This window comes from Channa argus, chromosome 8 (assembly GCF_033026475.1).
Source record: "Channa argus isolate prfri chromosome 8, Channa argus male v1.0, whole genome shotgun sequence".
Lineage (NCBI taxonomy): Eukaryota > Metazoa > Chordata > Actinopteri > Anabantiformes > Channidae > Channa > Channa argus.
In genome coordinates this window covers 11,231,795-11,250,000 of record NC_090204.1, presented here as the reverse complement: position 1 = coordinate 11,250,000, position 18,206 = coordinate 11,231,795, and the positions used below count along the sequence as shown (strand labels likewise).

Sequence of the window (18,206 nt, the reverse complement as noted above, 5' to 3'; positions counted from 1 at the left end):
TTGAAATTTTTGTCACCTGACAGGCTCCAGTGGGGGACAGGCAGGGGGCCCAGGCTCCTTATGGTTTTCCAGTTTGTCTATAATTGTGTGACGCAGTCCTTGAACATCACGAGGAAAACCTGGAGGACAATAGGCGTAATATCTTTCACTGAAATATGTCTGTGTAACAATGAGTGCAAACCTTTCCAAGATAACAGCAATATTACTTAAAGGTGTGAAATAAATGATGCCTGGGTACAAAGTAAAAGGCTGATCATAAAATACATATGTGATAAGACTGTTGTTTAGTGTGTATACACCTGCTCATGGCTCCTGTTAAACTACACTCCTATACATGAGTGTAAAAAAAATACCTGTAATAGACTCTCCTGTAGACTCAGGCTTAGAATAGGCAGGAAAGAACTGTGAAGTCAATGAAAAAGAGGGTTTTGGTTAGAAAGGAAGTTCAGAGAGAGACTGAGAGAGAAGTGAGATCAGATGAGACAGGCCTCACACGACCATGAGAGAAGCAATTTGATATTGTGTAATGTTTGGTTGGGGAACAGCCTTCCCCTCTACTCGTAATGACCCCGAAATGCTTCCTGGTTAAAATGAGCCGCAAATGTTAAAGCTGGATTGTAACTTCAAACAGAAGGAGCTCTTTGTTTCATTGGCTTCCACTGGATGACAGAAAGAAGCGACGTGACTGAGAGCACAGGCCTTTACAAACACTAGTGCTGACTAATCAAATAAACCACAAATGCAAATGCTCATGTTTGAAGTTGTAGCATTCCTACAGTGTGGCTGCAAGTCGTGCTAACTTTACTAGGAATATGCCGTTTCATCATCAGTATCTGTCACATTCACATCCAGAGATTCCAAACTGAGACAAAGTTGCTCCCAATACATTAGCAGTTATCAAAGGTTAAGTCAATAATAATTAGTGTGTAAAATGGATTTAGCATGTTTGTTTTTACATAAACTGCAAAACATTTTGTTTAACTAATAACTAAATTATCAAATTGAATAAATAAGGAACAAAACCCACATTTCAGAAGCTGGAACCAACATTATATGGCATTTTGTGTAATTTAACTTAAAAGAATTCTAGCTTACCGATTTTTAGCCAACGAATATTCTGTTAATTCATTAATTAACCAACATATTTAAGCTCTAACTGTTCTAATTTTTCAAAGTGTCTCTGACACTTCGAACAATAAGCAAAATTAATATAACGATGAATGAAATGATGACAAAACTACTAACTTGTAAAACAAAGAAAGGTTCTAAAGAGGTTCTAAGTGAGGTGGACATTTCTGACTTGACCTAACTCACCAAGAAAATGTACTTGAACTAGTTGTAATATTTGGTCATATGTGTAATAATGTATCAAACTGTACCAAAAAAAACAACGTCATTTGGTTTGACACAGTTTGTTGGCCTTTGCCAACAGCTCGTGTTCACTGTATGATACCTTGATGGTGGGATACCCTCTGATACTATAGCTCATGCAGACCTTCCTGTTCGCCTCCGCAGCACAATCTATAGCTGCAAGGTCCACTGCTGGTTTCCACTCTGAAGAACAAAGGACATCAAATAAAGGGAGAGAGAGAGAGGCAGTAAATATTTACAGTTCTGTCTACTGCACCCTGTACAGTACACTAACATTGGATGGGCTCTCAAATAGATACGTACTGAGTCTCTTTTGGGCTGTTTTCAAAAATACTAGACCTGTCACTGTTGGTGTCAACAACCATATGATGGATGATACATACACATGCTCCTTGCGGAACAAAATTTAGTTCTTATTTGCATTTATTCGTACTTCCTACTCACATCACTTCAAATTTCAGTTGGATCCATCTGTCAGCTAAAAGGCAGGACACGTGACAGCATGCCAGGCCATCAGTTGGCATTGGTGTGTGTGTGTGTGTGTGTGTGTGTGTGTGTGTCTAATACAGAATCTAAATACCCCATGGCTGTGTCAGGCCTCCTGCCTTCAGCTGAAACTTTGCCCTGAACTATCCTCCTAATTATATTGATTCTCATGGCGCTGTCATGTGTATTTTGGCTCATGAGCTACAGACACAAAACTGTGTCAGAGGATAGAGAGCCACAGTGTTGGGCAGAAAAAGAAAATCACATGCTCTAATTAACAGATAGAAACAGGAGCTTTGTGCTCTCATTGTCTGCAGATGATAAAAAACCGCATGGCGATGTATCTAAACAATCGGACAGACAGAAACAAATTCAGGACATATTCACTGAGAGACTTTGTTTACAAACACCGTGCGGATAAAAACATCATAGTGGACTAAATGTCATCCTAATACTGTCCCAAACAGCTGGAGATGGGCGACATGCAGCAGCTCCGAACCCACCTTTAATATTTCTGGCCAGCTTTTTGTAAACGGGAGAAAAGGCGATGCAGTGTCCGCACCACGAAGCGTAAAACTCCACAACTACAGCAGCTGAGGAGTTCACCAACACAGAGTCCACATTCTCCGGAGTCAACAATATAATCTGGTCAGAAGCGGTGTACAGCACGGCCTCGGCAGCCAAAGGGAAAAGTAGAGAAAGACACAACCAAACAGCAGACGCTGTAATCGTCCTACGATGCATTTGTTTTTCTCCAGTAAAGCGAGACGTGGTGCGGCGGCAGCGCTGCGCCATCTTCCCCTGCGAGCTGCCGCTGCCGTTAACCATGAGCCTGCACGCAGCGAGTCTCCACCAGTGTCACAAAACTTGACACAACTTTTTTCTCCCTGTCTTTCTTTGCCCAGAAGTCGTCATGGATCCTCCTCTCCTCCCCCTTCAGCTCCCAGCTCATCGAAATAACAGCAGCACTCGCAACGAGGTAACACACCGACTTCAAACTTGATCAGATATGCGGAGCAGGGCCGGATCTAGACATTTTCATTTGGGTGGGCAGACTGGGGCACACGCCCAAAGCAGGGTGGCACATTTGGAAAACGATTTAAACTGTTTCAAACTCCAATTTAAAAACTTTTTGGAAAACAATAAACTTTAGAATAAGAGACCAATGTGTGTGTTTATAAAGTGTCCAGTGTCAAACATTTTAACACCTGGTGTGGCCCCTCTGGCCCTGCCCCTGATTCAGAGCTGAAATGAGCTTTAATTGATTTTAGTAGAAGTAGAAATACTTAAGTACAAGTACAATCCTTTTGTAATAATTTCCTGAAGTAAGAAAAAAGTAACCTTTTTAAAAAATGATTTGAGGATACATTACTAGTTACTTTTTTGCCCTCTAAGATATTTCCCAGACAATGAATGAAATGAGATAAAATACTATAATGTCACACCACAGGGCGACTTTTGCACCATGTCATCTTGAGAATATAAATTATAACAGAAGAAAACAATCAGATACTCTTGCTCCTTAGTTAAATGGTAAATAGTCACTTATATAGCACTTTTATCCAAAGCGCTTTACAATGTTGCTTCCCATTCACCCATACACACACACTCACACACCGATGGTGCTCACCTGACCCAGCAACTTGGAATTCAGTGTCTGTCCAAGGACACTTCAACTTGTAGCCAGGAGCGGGGATTGAACCACTGACACTGTGGTCCATGGTCAACTGCCTTACCAACTGAGCTACAGCCAACTAATGTTGGTTAGTTAACCTACCTACTATAACATAACAAGGTAATGATATCAGCAAAGATTAGATCCTATTATAATAGAGATTCCCATCAATTATAGCCTATCCCACAACAGCACTGCCTCTATTTAAAGGAGCATTAATGTTTACAGTCATTGTCCTTCTTCTGGGCTTTGTTTGTGGACAGCCACCCTGACATTATCCTGATACCTTGATAAACATAGGAATTAATTTTCCCCTACACAATGTCCTCCAGGTCCAGAAAACAGCAAAGCAGCCCCAAATCACGGTGCTCCCTCCACCTTACTTTAATATCGGGGTGATGTTTTCATGTTGGTATGAAGTTCTGTCTTTTTCATCATAAATTGTGCGCAAACAGTTCTACCTCTATCTGTTCACAAAACATTTTCCTAGTACTTTTGACGGTTGTTAAGTTGGTCTTCAAGCATTGTGCAAAAAGTTTTTTTGGGGGGGAAATGGCCTATACGCCCTGGTTTCCAACCATAGATATTATGTCTGTTCAATGATTTTTTGCCTTTTTTGAATCTCATTGATAATTCTGTATGGTGCCTTTAGAGTGATCTTGGTTGTGTGCCGACTTCTATGCGGAGTAGACACAGTACCAAACTGTCTCTATTCATATGACAATATGTAACTGTTGACTGATGAATATCTCGTTTTTGAGATTGCTTTCTCATTCAAATGGACAACTGTTGATCGTAGATTTTCTGAGATCTTTTTTTTGGCTCACATCAGCTGATGCTGCTTGTAAATAGCACTGTGACACGGTTTCAGTGGTTTTATAAGTCTGTAAACCACAGTACCATTCTTGACATGAAAGACCATGCCTATTTATCAGCTTATAAATGTTGTGCTTATTGACATTTGGGACTTCAGTGAAGATCAGATAACATTTCATGAAAGATTGTTGCAAAAACAGGAAACTGAGCCAAGTGTATAAGCCTAGTGAACTAATGTACTAAAGATTAGGGGCTACTGTTAGTTCACTTACCTGCACACGCTGGTGTAGGTTGGCTGCAGACTTTATGTTGGCGTCTATCAACACTCTTTTGGCCAAAGCTTACACATAACTCACCAAAGAAGATGATTTAAATTGTAGCAAAGAAAAATACAGACTATATGATAAATATGCCTTAGAACATGTCAAATTGCAGTTCTAAATCTACTTTGTTAAAGTGACAGGAGTAAACCTAATGTTTATTAGTTATGTTCAACCTGAACATGACAAGGTGGATCTTTCCACCCTATTTAAAATGAATATTTACAAACATACAGATACAAACCAAGGTCCTTCAATTGCTTTTTTTCGATCAAATAAATAAAAGTGTAATTAACATAATTGAAGATTGTCTCTGTACATAAAGAAAAATTGCCAGCAAAGAAAATATTTTTGAAAGACTGCATTTTCTCCCCTAGCATTCCTTAGTAATTTCTTACCTGAAATAGCCAAACCTTTACATATTAACATTAAAAAATATCAACATTCCTAAAAATGAATTGAGTTAACTTTTTATTAAAAAGTGAATCCGATATAATGTACCATTCAAACTCCCAGAAATATGACAGAATATGTCCATGTTTCCAAAAATATCTTTTTTATAAATAAATAAATTTTTTACCTCCTGGCTTTAATGTGAGCTACCACATTGTAACACTGTCATTTAAACAAAACATTCTGCTTTTGCAGCTCTGAGGAAACCACCAGACAAACCTCAATCTGATTTTGGTCTTGTACATAAATGTTAGTGTGAGAAGAAGAGGAGATTGACTAGGCTGCTGTCGGTATAACAACTGTGTGTGGTGCTCTAAATTAAAACCAGAACACATAATGGGACAGCACATTGCTTTACAAACAATGAAAGCTTTATTTACAATTTTAATGTTCATTCCGTTAACAAATATATACTATGTACATATTTGCAAAGTAAACCATTTTAATTTTACAACAATTGTGCAGGTTACAGTAACAGTAGGCGAGACTGGATAGACAGTATATTTACACCCAGAAAAGAATTGTACAAGTCTTTGAGTGCACTTAGTACACACTCTCAGCACATTATTATAAATATTCATAAACATTTCAAAAGATGACATGGGGAAATCTAGTCTGACTGGGTTAATTTAATAATTAAATCTTTTGTGCCTATGTTTTAATTTGCTTATTATGATCAAACTACACATTTTATAAAAGGGTAACTTTGCTCCTTTCCCAGGAAAGAGAAGCAAATCCACCCTACATCAAAGAGCTTTATGCTTCTTAAGCTACAGCAGACGTCAAAGCTGTTTGGCCCATAAATACAAAACAATGCATAAGACCAAGTACTGCATAGTTACAAAGGAGAGCTTCCTCCCACATACAATCAGTTTAAGAAGACAAGCCTAGAAGTTTTGCAACAATGCTTTACAGAAATCATGTCTAAGGTTCTAATCTATTCACCGTTAGAATTAAATATGCCCACAGACCAGACACAGAAGTCATACAGCATGGAGAAATATGTATCAAAGGTTTTTGGTTTTTTTACATTACATAATTTACAGTTTAAACATACACTTTTGCAATTGTTAAAACACCAACAGTAGGAAAGAAAGTATTAAGGTCACTTTAGTCCCAAACAGTCAGCAAGGATTAACATGCCAGAAAGCGTTTGTACACAGTTTGTTGGATCAAAGCACAGCTGACAGTCAGGAACAAAATGAGCCCTTGGAAACAGTCCTACGAGCTCAGCCTCATCAGCTCAGTGACTCACACTGTGCTGCCTGTAGGCTGGAGCCATTGTGTGTGTGGAGTGTTCCTGATACAGTTTGTCAATAAAATGTCTCAACTGTGTCTATATGCACAGACACAGGGGTGATGTGGACAAGAGGGCGGGTAATGTTCAGAGTGAGTCAGGGATTCTGTTAGCATTACAAACATTTCCTCTGGCAGAGGCACAGAAAAATTACAAGGTTTAAAAAACTTCCCCTAATACACCATGCTTCAATACTCAAAGAGTTATAAGGCAGAAGCGTAAGTGTTGGTAAACCAGTCAGAAGGAAGAGCAGTTTTCAAGAATCATTTACAAAAATGGTAGTATACAGCAGCTGGAAGAGACACTCTTAACACAGGTCCACGGGATTCTGAGATACTAAACAACTAACTTAAAGAGGCACTTAAACTGAATGTTGGGAAGTACTGCCTCTGTTGTTGGGCTACACTGTGATTGCTGATTTTAACTTAACATGTACCGTAAAGCCAAATGTTTAACAGCCATGATGCTACACAACAAAATTTGGGTCAAAGGGCAGAAATAACTTTTACAAACCAAAACTAAATTAAACATCCACAAGTGTTATCTCGGGTCATAGAAAGTAAGGCTCAAATCCAGCATATCAATATTGTCCAGTAATGTGATTCTTAACTATACAGTCAACCCTCCTGCCAGTCTATTATGTCCCACTTGCATATTATGAATGTACTAATGTGTGTTTTGAACATGTAGCGCGTTCACACAAATAAATCTATTCGTGTTAACATGTACACTAATCAATGTAATTTCTTGACTTTTGAAAGTGATGCTGTCGGATATTTGCATTCCACGATGCAGACAACCAAAATTAAATCTGTTAATGGTGGAGGCTGTGCACTGTTAAATGACGGGACATGTATTGTCCTTCGTAGCTGTGCAAAATGTGTACAATCTGTTAACATTGGTATATAGCACGTTCAAAAATATTAACATTCAGTGTGAAAGTAGGACATGGTGATTTTGTTCACCAACTGGACAGTTGAGGCCACAACAAACACTACAACTTTTCCCAATGTTCTTTTCATTTTCAACAGCATTCCTTAAACTTCCCACATTATATATTGCCATATTCACATTTTATGTTTTGTGCTTGTACAATTTCATTAGATTTTTTTCACTCTTTAAATTACTTTTTATCTATATGTTTACAAGATCCTGTACAAATCTCATGTTAATTTTTTCTTCTAATCAGACATTTGTACACAATAAATAATATGCTTAAGGAGCAAATTCATTCATACAATATCTTGACTCAGTAATGTTTCTATACAGTGTGGTCTAAAGTACTTTTATCAATGACATTTTGTTTTATTATTTTAGGTCTTCTCTTATAAACTGGATCTAAAAATTAACATGAAGTCAAATTTTCAGGTATGTGAAACTTGGCTCCATACCCTTATTGGGTGAACAGTGTTTGATGTTTTAAAATGTGGGCTCCCAGTATACAGACAAAACTGCAGGAAAACACAGTAGGAGTTTTCAAGGGAGAAACTGTCAAATATTGTTGACTGTGATCATGCACATTAGTGTACTTAGTTTATGGTAAGGGCAAAAAGGAAAGGTTGCCCAAAATGGAGCACTAGGAGTAAAAAGGTATTTCTACACTGTTTACCCAATTCTGATTGAATTCCATTAATCAGAAGGTAAATGTTGGACCATTATTCTCACATTAACCATTTATTTTAATGTGCTGGATAAGGCTTATTGTTTTAAGTTTTTTATGGAGCTAAAACAAACATGTCACTGTCACCTACAGACGACACTGCATATTTTTATTTGCTGTTCCTTTCTATACATTTAATATTCAAAACAAAATACAATTATTTATATTTTTGTTCCAGGTGGATTCTATAGTTCAGTCCTCTGTGGAACAATCAACTTAGCAGCATTAATGTACTTTGAATGCAAAAAAATGGCATAGTTCCGTCGATCAAAAAAAATAACTAAAATAATAACTTATAAGCCTAACTCTTCACAGGGGACTGAAAAAAGAGACCAGCCCAGAAGCTTGGAACTGAGACTACAAGTTTTAAGAAGGCTGGATTGCTCAAGAGGCATTCTGTGTGTGAAATTAATTTAACAACTAAGAGAGTTAGTTGAAGCAAATTCAGCAAATTAAAGTGACAGACGTAAATAAGAGTTTAGCTAGGAGGTAATTCTGGGTCTGATGGCATCTGAGGGCCCCTGCTGGCACATTAGTTGGTGTAGACTAAGTGGTGGTAGGTTGGTTCACTGCAGTGAGGAAAGACAACGATCTAGCTAAAGATTGTAGTTTAAAATCTAAGCAGCAAAGGTGTGTGGAGAGGTCATCTCTTTAGGGCCTCTTGTCACAGATTAGCGTTAGCACGCTTGCAGTGTCCTTTAGCAGTGCATCAAAGATGCTGTCCGCCAGCTGCATCTTGACATACAGCTCATCCTCATCATAGTTGACCCACTGGGCCTCCTCTTCATGGAGCTCCTGAACCTGAGGGACAAAAAAGGTTCACCTCTACAGCAAACTGACTGCATTTATATGAACTTGACTAACCAAGTTACCCGCAGAAATTACCTTTATCAGGTAATCAGAGAAAGGCATTACCATGCACTTAAGAAACCTGGTTATTGGAAATTTGCATGTACATGCAGTACCCTAATTTCTCTTGCATTTTCAACTTATTTTGGAAGCCTGATAATGTATTAAAGAATGTAATCTTAAGCATTAATGCATTAACCTTAAATAAAAATTTGAAAAAAAAAATAAAAAAGAAAATCCCATATATCAGAAACAAATTTCATATCCCATGGAACTTGTTTCTGATATAATTCTGTAGCAGACATTAAGCTTTAAAGTAAATAAAAATAAATGCAAAAGATTTGTATTAAAGTAGCAAAGGTAATACAGCACAACACTGATCTTGAGTACCATATATATTAGCTCTTTTGTGCTCGTGATGGAAAAATTGAATCCATCATATGAAACATCTACAGACACAGAACCTATTCAATTTGTTCGAGTCTTACCAGTATGTGATCGACTCGGTCCCGCTTCTTTCTGCCAAATTTAAGCATCTTCTGCCAGTCAGTCTTTTGGCTCTGGTCTTTAGCCAGACCATACATTTTCAGTACTTCTGCTGAAATGAATTTCTGTTCAACAATGTATCAAAAACATGTTATTAATTCAGGTTATTGAAAACACATTTGAAATTATATTTTAAACAATAATGTAGCTGATAACCAGATTGTGTAAAAACATAGCCAAATTGCCACGTTTCTTTACAGTGGTTGTAACATTGGGGTTAATATTATTTTTTAAACAATAAAGGTTGCTGTTAACCAGAATGTAGAACACACAGCCAAACTGCCAAACTTGAGCGTCAAACACAAAAAATGCAGCATCTCTCGCTTTCTGTTGGTGGTGATTGTTCTGCAGCACTGTACCTGAATTTTGTTCAGGTCACTTGTGGTCTTTACTCTATGGAAGAAAGAGGATTTGGGTCGTTGTGGTTTGACCCACTGGGGCTGATCAGTCTTGGGGTCTTCTGCAAAAATCTCCTGGAGGATCTCCCACGTCAGGTCATACACAGCCTAAAAAAAACACAGAGAGCATATCTCATCTGACTGCTTAAATATATGATATTAAATACAATGGAGTCTAATGCTGCAGTGCAGTGAAATAGTTTATCAGGTTTAGGAATACCATCATGTCAGTTTCTGATCCAGAAGCCTCGGATTTTATAGTTAAAAAGAGGCTTAGTATGACTTTTTTCAGTAATGAGTCAATCAGCAATGAGCCAGGGGGCCCGGTGGATCAGTGGTAGAGCAATGGGTTGGGATGCAAAAGGCCATGGGATAGAACCCCACCCCAACAGGTGTGGCCCCAAACCCAGATAAAATGGAAGGTTTGCACCAGGAAAAACCTCCGACATAAACACTCAAGCAAAATCAACACACGGAACACGTTCCACTGTGGCGACCCCTGAAGGGACAAGCCGAAAGCCGTTGATCTTGATCAGTATTGAGCCAGATGCAACTGAAATAGCTGTGTATTCTTGCAAACACTAAGATGCTCATCAGAGAGGAATCTGCTGAATAATGGAAACTTCCCTGGCATTTAACCTCACTTCCTGGGCCCATTAAGATTAAGTGCAGCCTTTGAACCTACAGTGCAGGTCCTGCAGCCTTTGGCTAACTGAAGCATGACGATTGTGTCATGGTTTTATTAGTAGAAAAAGAAAAGGAAAGTTATTCAGTGTCCTTGTTTTCCTGTTCCTCAGTATGTCCAATTTTACACTGGAATAACTATATAGCCTTTTTTTTATGTTTGGGAAGTTTTTATTTTTACCTTTCTGTAGCTGCGGATGGAGAGGGCCTCCTGGTCTTGGCTGCTGGCATCTTTACCCAGATAATCCTGTAAAGGTTTGGGGTTTGGCACTTGTGCCGGTAGCAGTGCTCCTTCCTTCCCCAGGTCATAGTTCTGCCAGATCTCCTGAATGACAGCATAAACCATCTTCTCTACCTCTGCAGCTGAGTGGGGCACCACCATGGCAGGCTGCTCAGGTAACTTAGGAGGCAGGAGGAGAGGTAACTCAGGTCTAGGTGGAGTCTTGAGTTGCTGTTCTCCCCCTGGTGATGAGCTTAGGCCCCCCTTCGGTGCTACACCTGATGAGCCTGACCTACCCAGTCCTCCTCCTCCCAGCCTTGCCTCTTCCTCTTCCTCTCTTTGTTTCTGTTTGAGTCTTTGCTGTTCCCTACGAGAACTGAGGCCAAAGTCCTCATCGAACCAATCTTGATCGTCACCGAAATCGTCCAGAAGTTCACGGCTCAGTTCCAACTCTGCTAGTCGCTTCGCAAGTTCCTCTTGACCACTGGCCCCTAACACTGGACTTTTCTGTAGTTTAAGAAATACAACAAAAATGACGAGGGTTACTTCCATGCTTATAACAATTATTATATATTTACAGATCTGTGATGGTGCAAGTCAGATTTTAAATCATGGCTTTTGTTCTTGTCTTTCTTACAGATGTTTTAGATCAAAAAGGGCAGCAAGATCAATAAAGTCTGTCAACATAGAGTTGGACTTTGGCTAAACATATCCCCAAAACAGGGCTCCATTAGGTCAAATCAACACCCACTGTTTGTCAGTAACTTGATTAACCTAGCATTTCCACATAAAGAAAATTACACTACAATCACATTAAAATTCAGTTTCACCTTTTAAAGAATGTTAAGAGTTATAACTGCATTTTGTTTTTGTATTTACATCACAGACAAATGCGGAGAAAAATGCTATTGTTTTCGTGTAAAGTCTTCTTTCATTAACACATTACTGAAAATTAAGAAGTATACACTCACCGGTCGGGTACACAGCTCAGGAGAAGACAGTTCATCTTTTTCTGCTGGTAAGAAGAAAGGCAGACCATCCTTTTGTTCCACTACAGAGGCCCACTCATTTTCTTCTACATTTACACCAAACATCTGGTTGGCAGCTTCTATCTTCTCCTCTTTAGCTTTTTGAATTTCAGCAAACTGCTTCACAGTGTCTTTTACAAAGTTGTTAAAGAGGTTGTCGGCAAATGTGTCCAGTAAATCTGTGTCCTTCTGTTCTCCCTTATCATTCTCGATAACTGTGGTAAGATCAGCAGGAGTAAACTGGTCCTGTGAGTTGTTTCTGTCAGCAATGGCAGTAATCACCTTCTTACTTGGCCTCCCCAGGCTAATCTTGTCAACATCAGGGCTGAGGATAGTGGTTGGTACATCTTCAGAATTCAAGATTATGTCTGTAGTGTTTCCATTAGAAATTGGAAGCTTGAATTCTTTGTGGTTCTCTGTACTGAAGTGGGATACGGCTTTCAGTGGTGCCTGGCTATTGTGAACAGAATCATCTGTCAACTTGTTATCAGACCCAAAGTCTTTATGACATGTTTGTTCCTTTTCACTCTTCAAATTTCTTTGTGTTTCAGATTTGTCCTCATTTGTTTTAGGTTTATCCCCACCTTTATCTAACAAGTCATCGAAGAATGATTCCTCATCTTCTGTGGTGTCTGTGTAGATCTCAAACTTATCTGGCAGGAGTGAGATCTTGTCTGGAGGAGCAAAGATACCGTGGCATTCATCACACTCAAAATACACCACCCCGTCATAAGTGCCATTGTTGCTCCCTTCAGACTTATCCAGCTCCACACCAGCCCAGAATCCATTAGCAAAGCTGGTTGGACCTTTGAATCTCAGAGTGCCTGGCTGAACACCACCAACAAGAACCCGATCACCGATGCTGAAACTTGGCATCTCATCTGTAACAGTAGAAAGAGGAGTCTGCAAAGGAGAGATGGGTGGTGACTGGCTGGAATACTTTCTGTCATTTTTGGAATCTTCTGTGTTCTTATCAAGATCTACCAGTCTTACAGATTGATGACTTGAATCAGTCCTGCCTGAATGGTGACTCAGCTCCTCAGCTATTTCCTTCTCTGTCTCCTCATCTTGGCTGTCATGTTGTGTGGCCTTGATAGGGGAGTCCTTTCTAGAACCCTTGATCAGCCTTGAGTCAGCCTTGGAACTATGATGCTCCTCCCGGGGAGATGAATATACTAATGACTCAAAGTCATCATGATAATCGCTTGCTAATGAAGAAGAGGCTTCAGCATCTTTCATGGGTGCCCCCTTTTTTAAAGGAAACAATTCAGAATCAGGGGAACAGAAGGGATCATTGAATATGGATTTGTAGCTTGGATGTGGTGAGGTTTTTTTCACTGCTGCTGGATGTGACTTAGTTATAGGTTTTACAGCATCTTCTACCTCAGATGGAGAATGTTGATCTTCATTCATGGAAGAGGGAACATGTTGAGATCTAGACAGCTTCTCCTGAGAATCATGTCTGTATTCTAGTTTGAGAAGATGTTCGGAGTGTTCATCTTCCAGCCTGAAGCTTACTTCCACCTTTTGCTCTTCTTGAATGTCAGATCTCTGATCAGACACAACATTCTCATCCTCAAACTTTATAATTTGTGCCCTGGCTTCATTTAAAGCAGGTCTTAAAAGAGTTACTGAGGTTTGACACTCTGGGTTGCCATGCACTGGACTCAAAATAACTGTTGGTGAATCATCAGCAGACAATTCTTCAGGCACTGAGGTAGATCTACTATGATTATGCTGGGAGGCATCTAAAATAATAGAAAAGTCACCGTATTATTGTAACATCTTTGTTAACTCATGTTTAAAATTAACATTGTATATAATCAGGGCTTGAAAACAACATTTTTGCTCACCAGCTACTGTGGCTTAAAACATTAAAAAAACATTATCAGCAAAAATTACCAAAGAAAAAGGGATTGAATATGGATTATATCCATATATCACATCACAATACATAATTATTATGACAGTCCTATCTCTGGGTTTTGTTACACCTTTTATGAGCCACCACATCTCCACCATGTTTTCCATATGGATGTTTTTTACAGTGTTAAATGTTGGAGTTCAGTAGTAAAACCTGCCACTAGTTGGAAATAATGTTACCTATTATTTCTGAAATCCAAATGCATTTGGTTGGTGGGTGTTAACATTACGCCGTGTAAATAACGTATGTGATATTAATCACTTACTGCGGTCTAATGAAGCATCAATGAATGTACTTTCTGCAATTTTGCTAGTTTCAGACCTGTAATCAACAGAGAATTCAAGTTAAACCCCAAACCTTTCAAACTCATATTGCAGTATAAAATCCTGGGTTTTAAGTTTACATCTGTTTCTGGTACCTGGGAGCAGATGGTTTAAGACTGGACTCTGTGACACTCTGGGACTCAGATGTTGAGTCGGGCTCCTTGTTCAGCTCTGCCTTAGTCTTTTCAATTATGTTGTTATAGGTCTGAAAAAAAGGAGACTATAAGATATGCATACATGTATATGCACGCACACACGTAAGTTTTCCAGAAAAACAAAACAAAACAACAACAACAAAAAAACACTTAAAAGGCCCCAGTCACACACTTACCTCCAGCTGTTTCAGAAGGCTGGCCTCCTGTGCCTTCAGGCGCTCTTTTTGCCTCTTCTTCTGTTCTTTTTTCAGTTGGTAGGCCATAAATTTTCGTTTTCTGAGTTCTTCCTTCAGGGCCTTGATTCGACTCTCTATGTCACTCTGGTCTGAAATGGGTTCTGAGGGCAAATTTGTCAGTGCCATACTTCTGATTAGCAAGGGGTAATCAAACTTTGAACTCAAACCTAGTTCTTTTGGGATTATTGTATATTTTAGTTACCAAGAATGTTTAAAGTGCATTTTGCATTGCTTTTGCAACACAATGAACAAACAGTATTAAAAAGATTAAAGGTTTAAACAGTTGCCTGAAAATGAATACAAGTTGTGCAGCTAAAATTCCAAGCCAGTAAAAGTATCTTTGTTTGTGAAATAGTGCAATGCAAAGTGTTCTCTTTCTATCTCACACAAAGCAGGTTGGTTATCAGGGAAGTGCTTGCATAATGAATTCCTGGCAGCATCATGTTATGCTGGGCTACACAGAGCCAGCAACAGCTGCATTATAGCCTCTCTCTGCTATTCCTCCACTCTCTTTTCTTTAGAAATACCCGGAACTTTAACACTCCCCAGACATATTATATTTGCCGTGTTCCTATATGTGTGATGATAGTTAACTCACCAGTCTGTGTAGCTATGGGGGAGTCGCTTGGCTGAATGAGGTCCTGGTCGATGGTCCGGGAGGAGGAGTGAAGTTGCATCTTGGTTTTGCTGGTGCCATCTGAAGGAGAGGCAGCACGGCTGTGGCTGCCTTTGAATACAGGAGACTGGAAAGACCAAACAGGAGGAGAAGAAGTAGAAGCAAAAGCAATATTACTTCAGGATATGACAAGACAGACAGACTAACAATCATATGCTTGGATTATTATTTAAAATGTTGTTAATATAATCACAAAAATTCCAAAAAGACATAAGACTGTACTTGTCTGCTAGATGAGTTAGACACTGAAGTGAAATCCTGGATGTAACTCGCAGGGCTGCTTTGGGCAGAGGCTAAAGGCGTGTCAGGGACAGACACAGGTAGTACTGAAGATGGGCTTTCTGGTTCCTGGCATCCCAGTTCTTCTGTGTGTATACTGGTCTCTGGTGTCACTGAGGAACAGTCGCTGTCTCTTACATGCTCTGAAAAAAAAAACAGTAAAAGTTCACTTGTATCAATACAGTTTGTGACTCCATGCCCAATCATTATGTTCTACTGAACTCTATTAATTTGGAAATTAAAGAATCTTGTTGCTTCACCTTTTCCACTGTCATTTCTGGGCTTTGAGCTTTGGCAATGACTGAGGCTGAAGCTGATATTAGAGATCTCATTTTTCGGACTTTTTGAAATATCACCATCCTTGTCCTCAGATTTTTGTCTGTCCCAAACAGCCAGCGCCTCTTTCTCCATCCTACAAACTTCTGCCTCCTCCTGGTCCAGGCGCTGTTTCCAATTCAGCAGCTCCTCAGCATGGTGGCGCCTCTGCATAAGCTGCTGCTCCCGCTTTGTCAGGAACCTGGGGAGATAGTGGTTAAAAACCGGGGGAAAAGAGGGAAGTGAGAGAGAGAGAAAAAAAATGACGAAGACATTACGAGATGGTGGCCAGACTTGTAAAAGAACACAGACCCAAATTACCTGGACAGACTAGTTATCACTGAAAAATCACATCAAACCACTGTTTAACACTCAGGGAAGCAAACATACATACATACATACATAAATGACCCATGCCTACATTAAACATTCAACAATACAAGTGTACAAGCACCCATCAAACAAAAGCAACAAAGTGATGACATGTCATTCAGGAGAAAAGAGGAACAGGAAAATTATGTTGAAGATGTCAAATTCGTGCATCAGTGTTCAATGCTGACAGAATATGCACTTGCACACACTCATTCACACAGACACCAAACAATTGTAGCAGTTCTTTTTTTTAACCAATTACGATAAAACATAATTTCAGTTTTATTGTAGAGCTAATACATTTTCTAACATCTAAAAACTAACTTACATTAGGAGCCACTTATATATAACAGAGAATGCCCATCGAAATAAAGCAATCAGGTAAAGCTGTTGAGTAATGTTATCTCCCACAGCTATGGGTGCCATTACAGTGCAATATTATTTAGCCTTGATCTAATTTAGATGCCTTTTTCTAAACCTAATGTATACTGATGAGAGGCCAAATACTGAAGAACCAGACTAGACCAGACTTACTGCCTTTCTAAACTCTAGTACAACCAATGGCCATCTGTACTGTCCTTTCCAATGTAACAGTTAACTAACAAAGAGGGCTAGTTAAGGTTTATGGGGGTCTTGCAAGAAATAGACAACTCTATCTTTAGTAAGTTCTCTAATTCCATGTAATGTTATGTTTAAATTTCAAAACATTTTAAATCGGTTATTGGTCTAGAGCTGATCAGCAAGCAGCCAGCTTGTGAAATTAAGGGGAGATGCACTACAGCTTATTCACCATTCATTACAAAAAGGAAGAAATAAAGAGGGGGAACATTGCAAATTACACAGGACAGAAATTAGTAAAATCCCAACACTCTGAGATTTGCATCCAACAACAGAAAGCTGCTGTTAAATAAACCTAACCTTTGACCTTCACAAATCAATGTCTCTTTTTTTATACCTAAAGTGGTGTCACTGCATTCTGGTAACACAAAAATACATTGCTAGTACAAAACTAGCATTCAGAACTCTTTGTGAAGTAATCAAAAGTTAAGTTTATTTCAGTACGGCAGCTTTCCTTGAGCACTTCAAGCTTTTACCCATCATCCTTCCTCCCAATAACCTCATGGAAGCTGAAACATCCCAAAAAACTTTGCAAACCCCCCAAACCAACCAATGCATCCAATCACTCATCATCCCACACCTATAATGTCCCAGTGCCAGTAGGTAAACACAAGCATGTTCCATGGGGTGGGAGGTGAGGCAAGGCAGAGCTATTTGGAGGTGCTGGGGAAAATGTAGAGATCACTGTACAGTACCTGACCAACTGGTTGTAGATAAAGAGCTGGAATTTAGGGTGGAGGTTGGGAAGACAGACACTGAGGGAGGCCCAGTGGTGGGCAGTGAACACAGAGAAGAAGTAGTGGACAGGAGAACAGTTTCTACAATATACAAGCACGCAACAGACAAAGTCGAAAGAGTCACACAAAAATGGGTATGGACATGTACAATACAGACATAATGTAAGGGAGTGGGGGACATTAAAAAGCACAAGAAATGCAGAACAAAAAGACAAGTAGAGAGAAAGGAGACAGAAAAGTGCCATGAGCAAAATGTGGTTTTAATGCTAGTCTGTCAGGTTTCTGTTAGAACATTGTTATTGACATTTACAGAAGCAAGTAGGCATCAAGCTGTAGAGCTGGTTGGGGTACTATTACTACCCAACTGCTTAGGATGGGGTTTAATGATAGATTCATCCGTTACTAAAAAGGCCATATTAGGCTTTTTTGAGGTTTGGTGTAATTAGGGCTGGGTTATATGGCCCAAAAACTTATGTCTAGTGTTCTAGTTGATTCATAATTTTAATCAATTTCTTTCCATTTATATGAACTGAAAACAAAAAATGATTGATGATAAATATAAAAAATGATAAATATAGATTTAAACCATTAAAACCTATAAGCTAACATTAATAGCAAGGCTATCGTTTTACATACAATTACACCCGTAGGGAGAAATACACACGATGGCCAATCTGAATGGGTGTGGGGGAGGGGGCCTTAAAGAAAAGCTGAAATTGAAAACAAAAGCTGAAACTAATAATTTCACTCACTTGACCAATTGAAAAA

At 39.1% G+C, this 18,206-nt stretch overlaps 2 protein-coding genes across 8 annotated transcripts in view; both read right to left on the bottom strand.

Moving 5' to 3' along the window:
• Positions 1 to 2,928, bottom strand: part of qsox1 (quiescin Q6 sulfhydryl oxidase 1) — a 24,409-nt gene extending 21,481 nt beyond the window's left edge. The window contains exons 1-4 of the mRNA XM_067513749.1: positions 2,361 to 2,928; positions 1,454 to 1,554; positions 354 to 402; positions 17 to 119 (exon numbers count right to left, since the gene is read on the bottom strand). Of these exons, the coding sequence (XP_067369850.1) occupies positions 17 to 119; positions 354 to 402; positions 1,454 to 1,554; positions 2,361 to 2,685 (578 nt within the window). The 5' untranslated portion in view covers positions 2,686 to 2,928. The remainder of the gene's footprint in view (positions 1 to 16; positions 120 to 353; positions 403 to 1,453; positions 1,555 to 2,360) is intronic.
• Positions 2,929 to 5,474: 2,546 nt separating this feature from the next.
• cep350 (centrosomal protein 350) overlaps positions 5,475 to 18,206 on the bottom strand; it is a 32,496-nt gene continuing 19,764 nt past the window's right edge. For 5 of the 7 annotated variants that reach the window (XM_067513740.1, XM_067513745.1, XM_067513743.1 and 2 more), the window contains 12 exons: positions 17,397 to 17,519; positions 15,657 to 15,913; positions 15,340 to 15,539; positions 15,040 to 15,184; positions 14,382 to 14,542; positions 14,146 to 14,255; positions 13,993 to 14,048; positions 11,747 to 13,551; positions 10,737 to 11,282; positions 9,833 to 9,979; positions 9,416 to 9,538; positions 5,475 to 8,879 (listed from right to left, as the gene is read on the bottom strand). In XM_067513740.1, the coding sequence (XP_067369841.1) occupies positions 8,730 to 8,879; positions 9,416 to 9,538; positions 9,833 to 9,979; positions 10,737 to 11,282; positions 11,747 to 13,551; positions 13,993 to 14,048; positions 14,146 to 14,255; positions 14,382 to 14,542; positions 15,040 to 15,184; positions 15,340 to 15,539; positions 15,657 to 15,913; positions 17,397 to 17,519 (3,823 nt within the window). In that variant the 3' untranslated portion in view covers positions 5,475 to 8,729. The remainder of the gene's footprint in view (positions 8,880 to 9,415; positions 9,539 to 9,832; positions 9,980 to 10,736; positions 11,283 to 11,746; positions 13,552 to 13,992; positions 14,049 to 14,145; positions 14,256 to 14,381; positions 14,543 to 15,039; positions 15,185 to 15,339; positions 15,540 to 15,656; positions 15,914 to 17,396; positions 17,520 to 18,206) is intronic. The other 2 variants (XM_067513744.1, XM_067513746.1) reach the window with 2 other exon arrangements.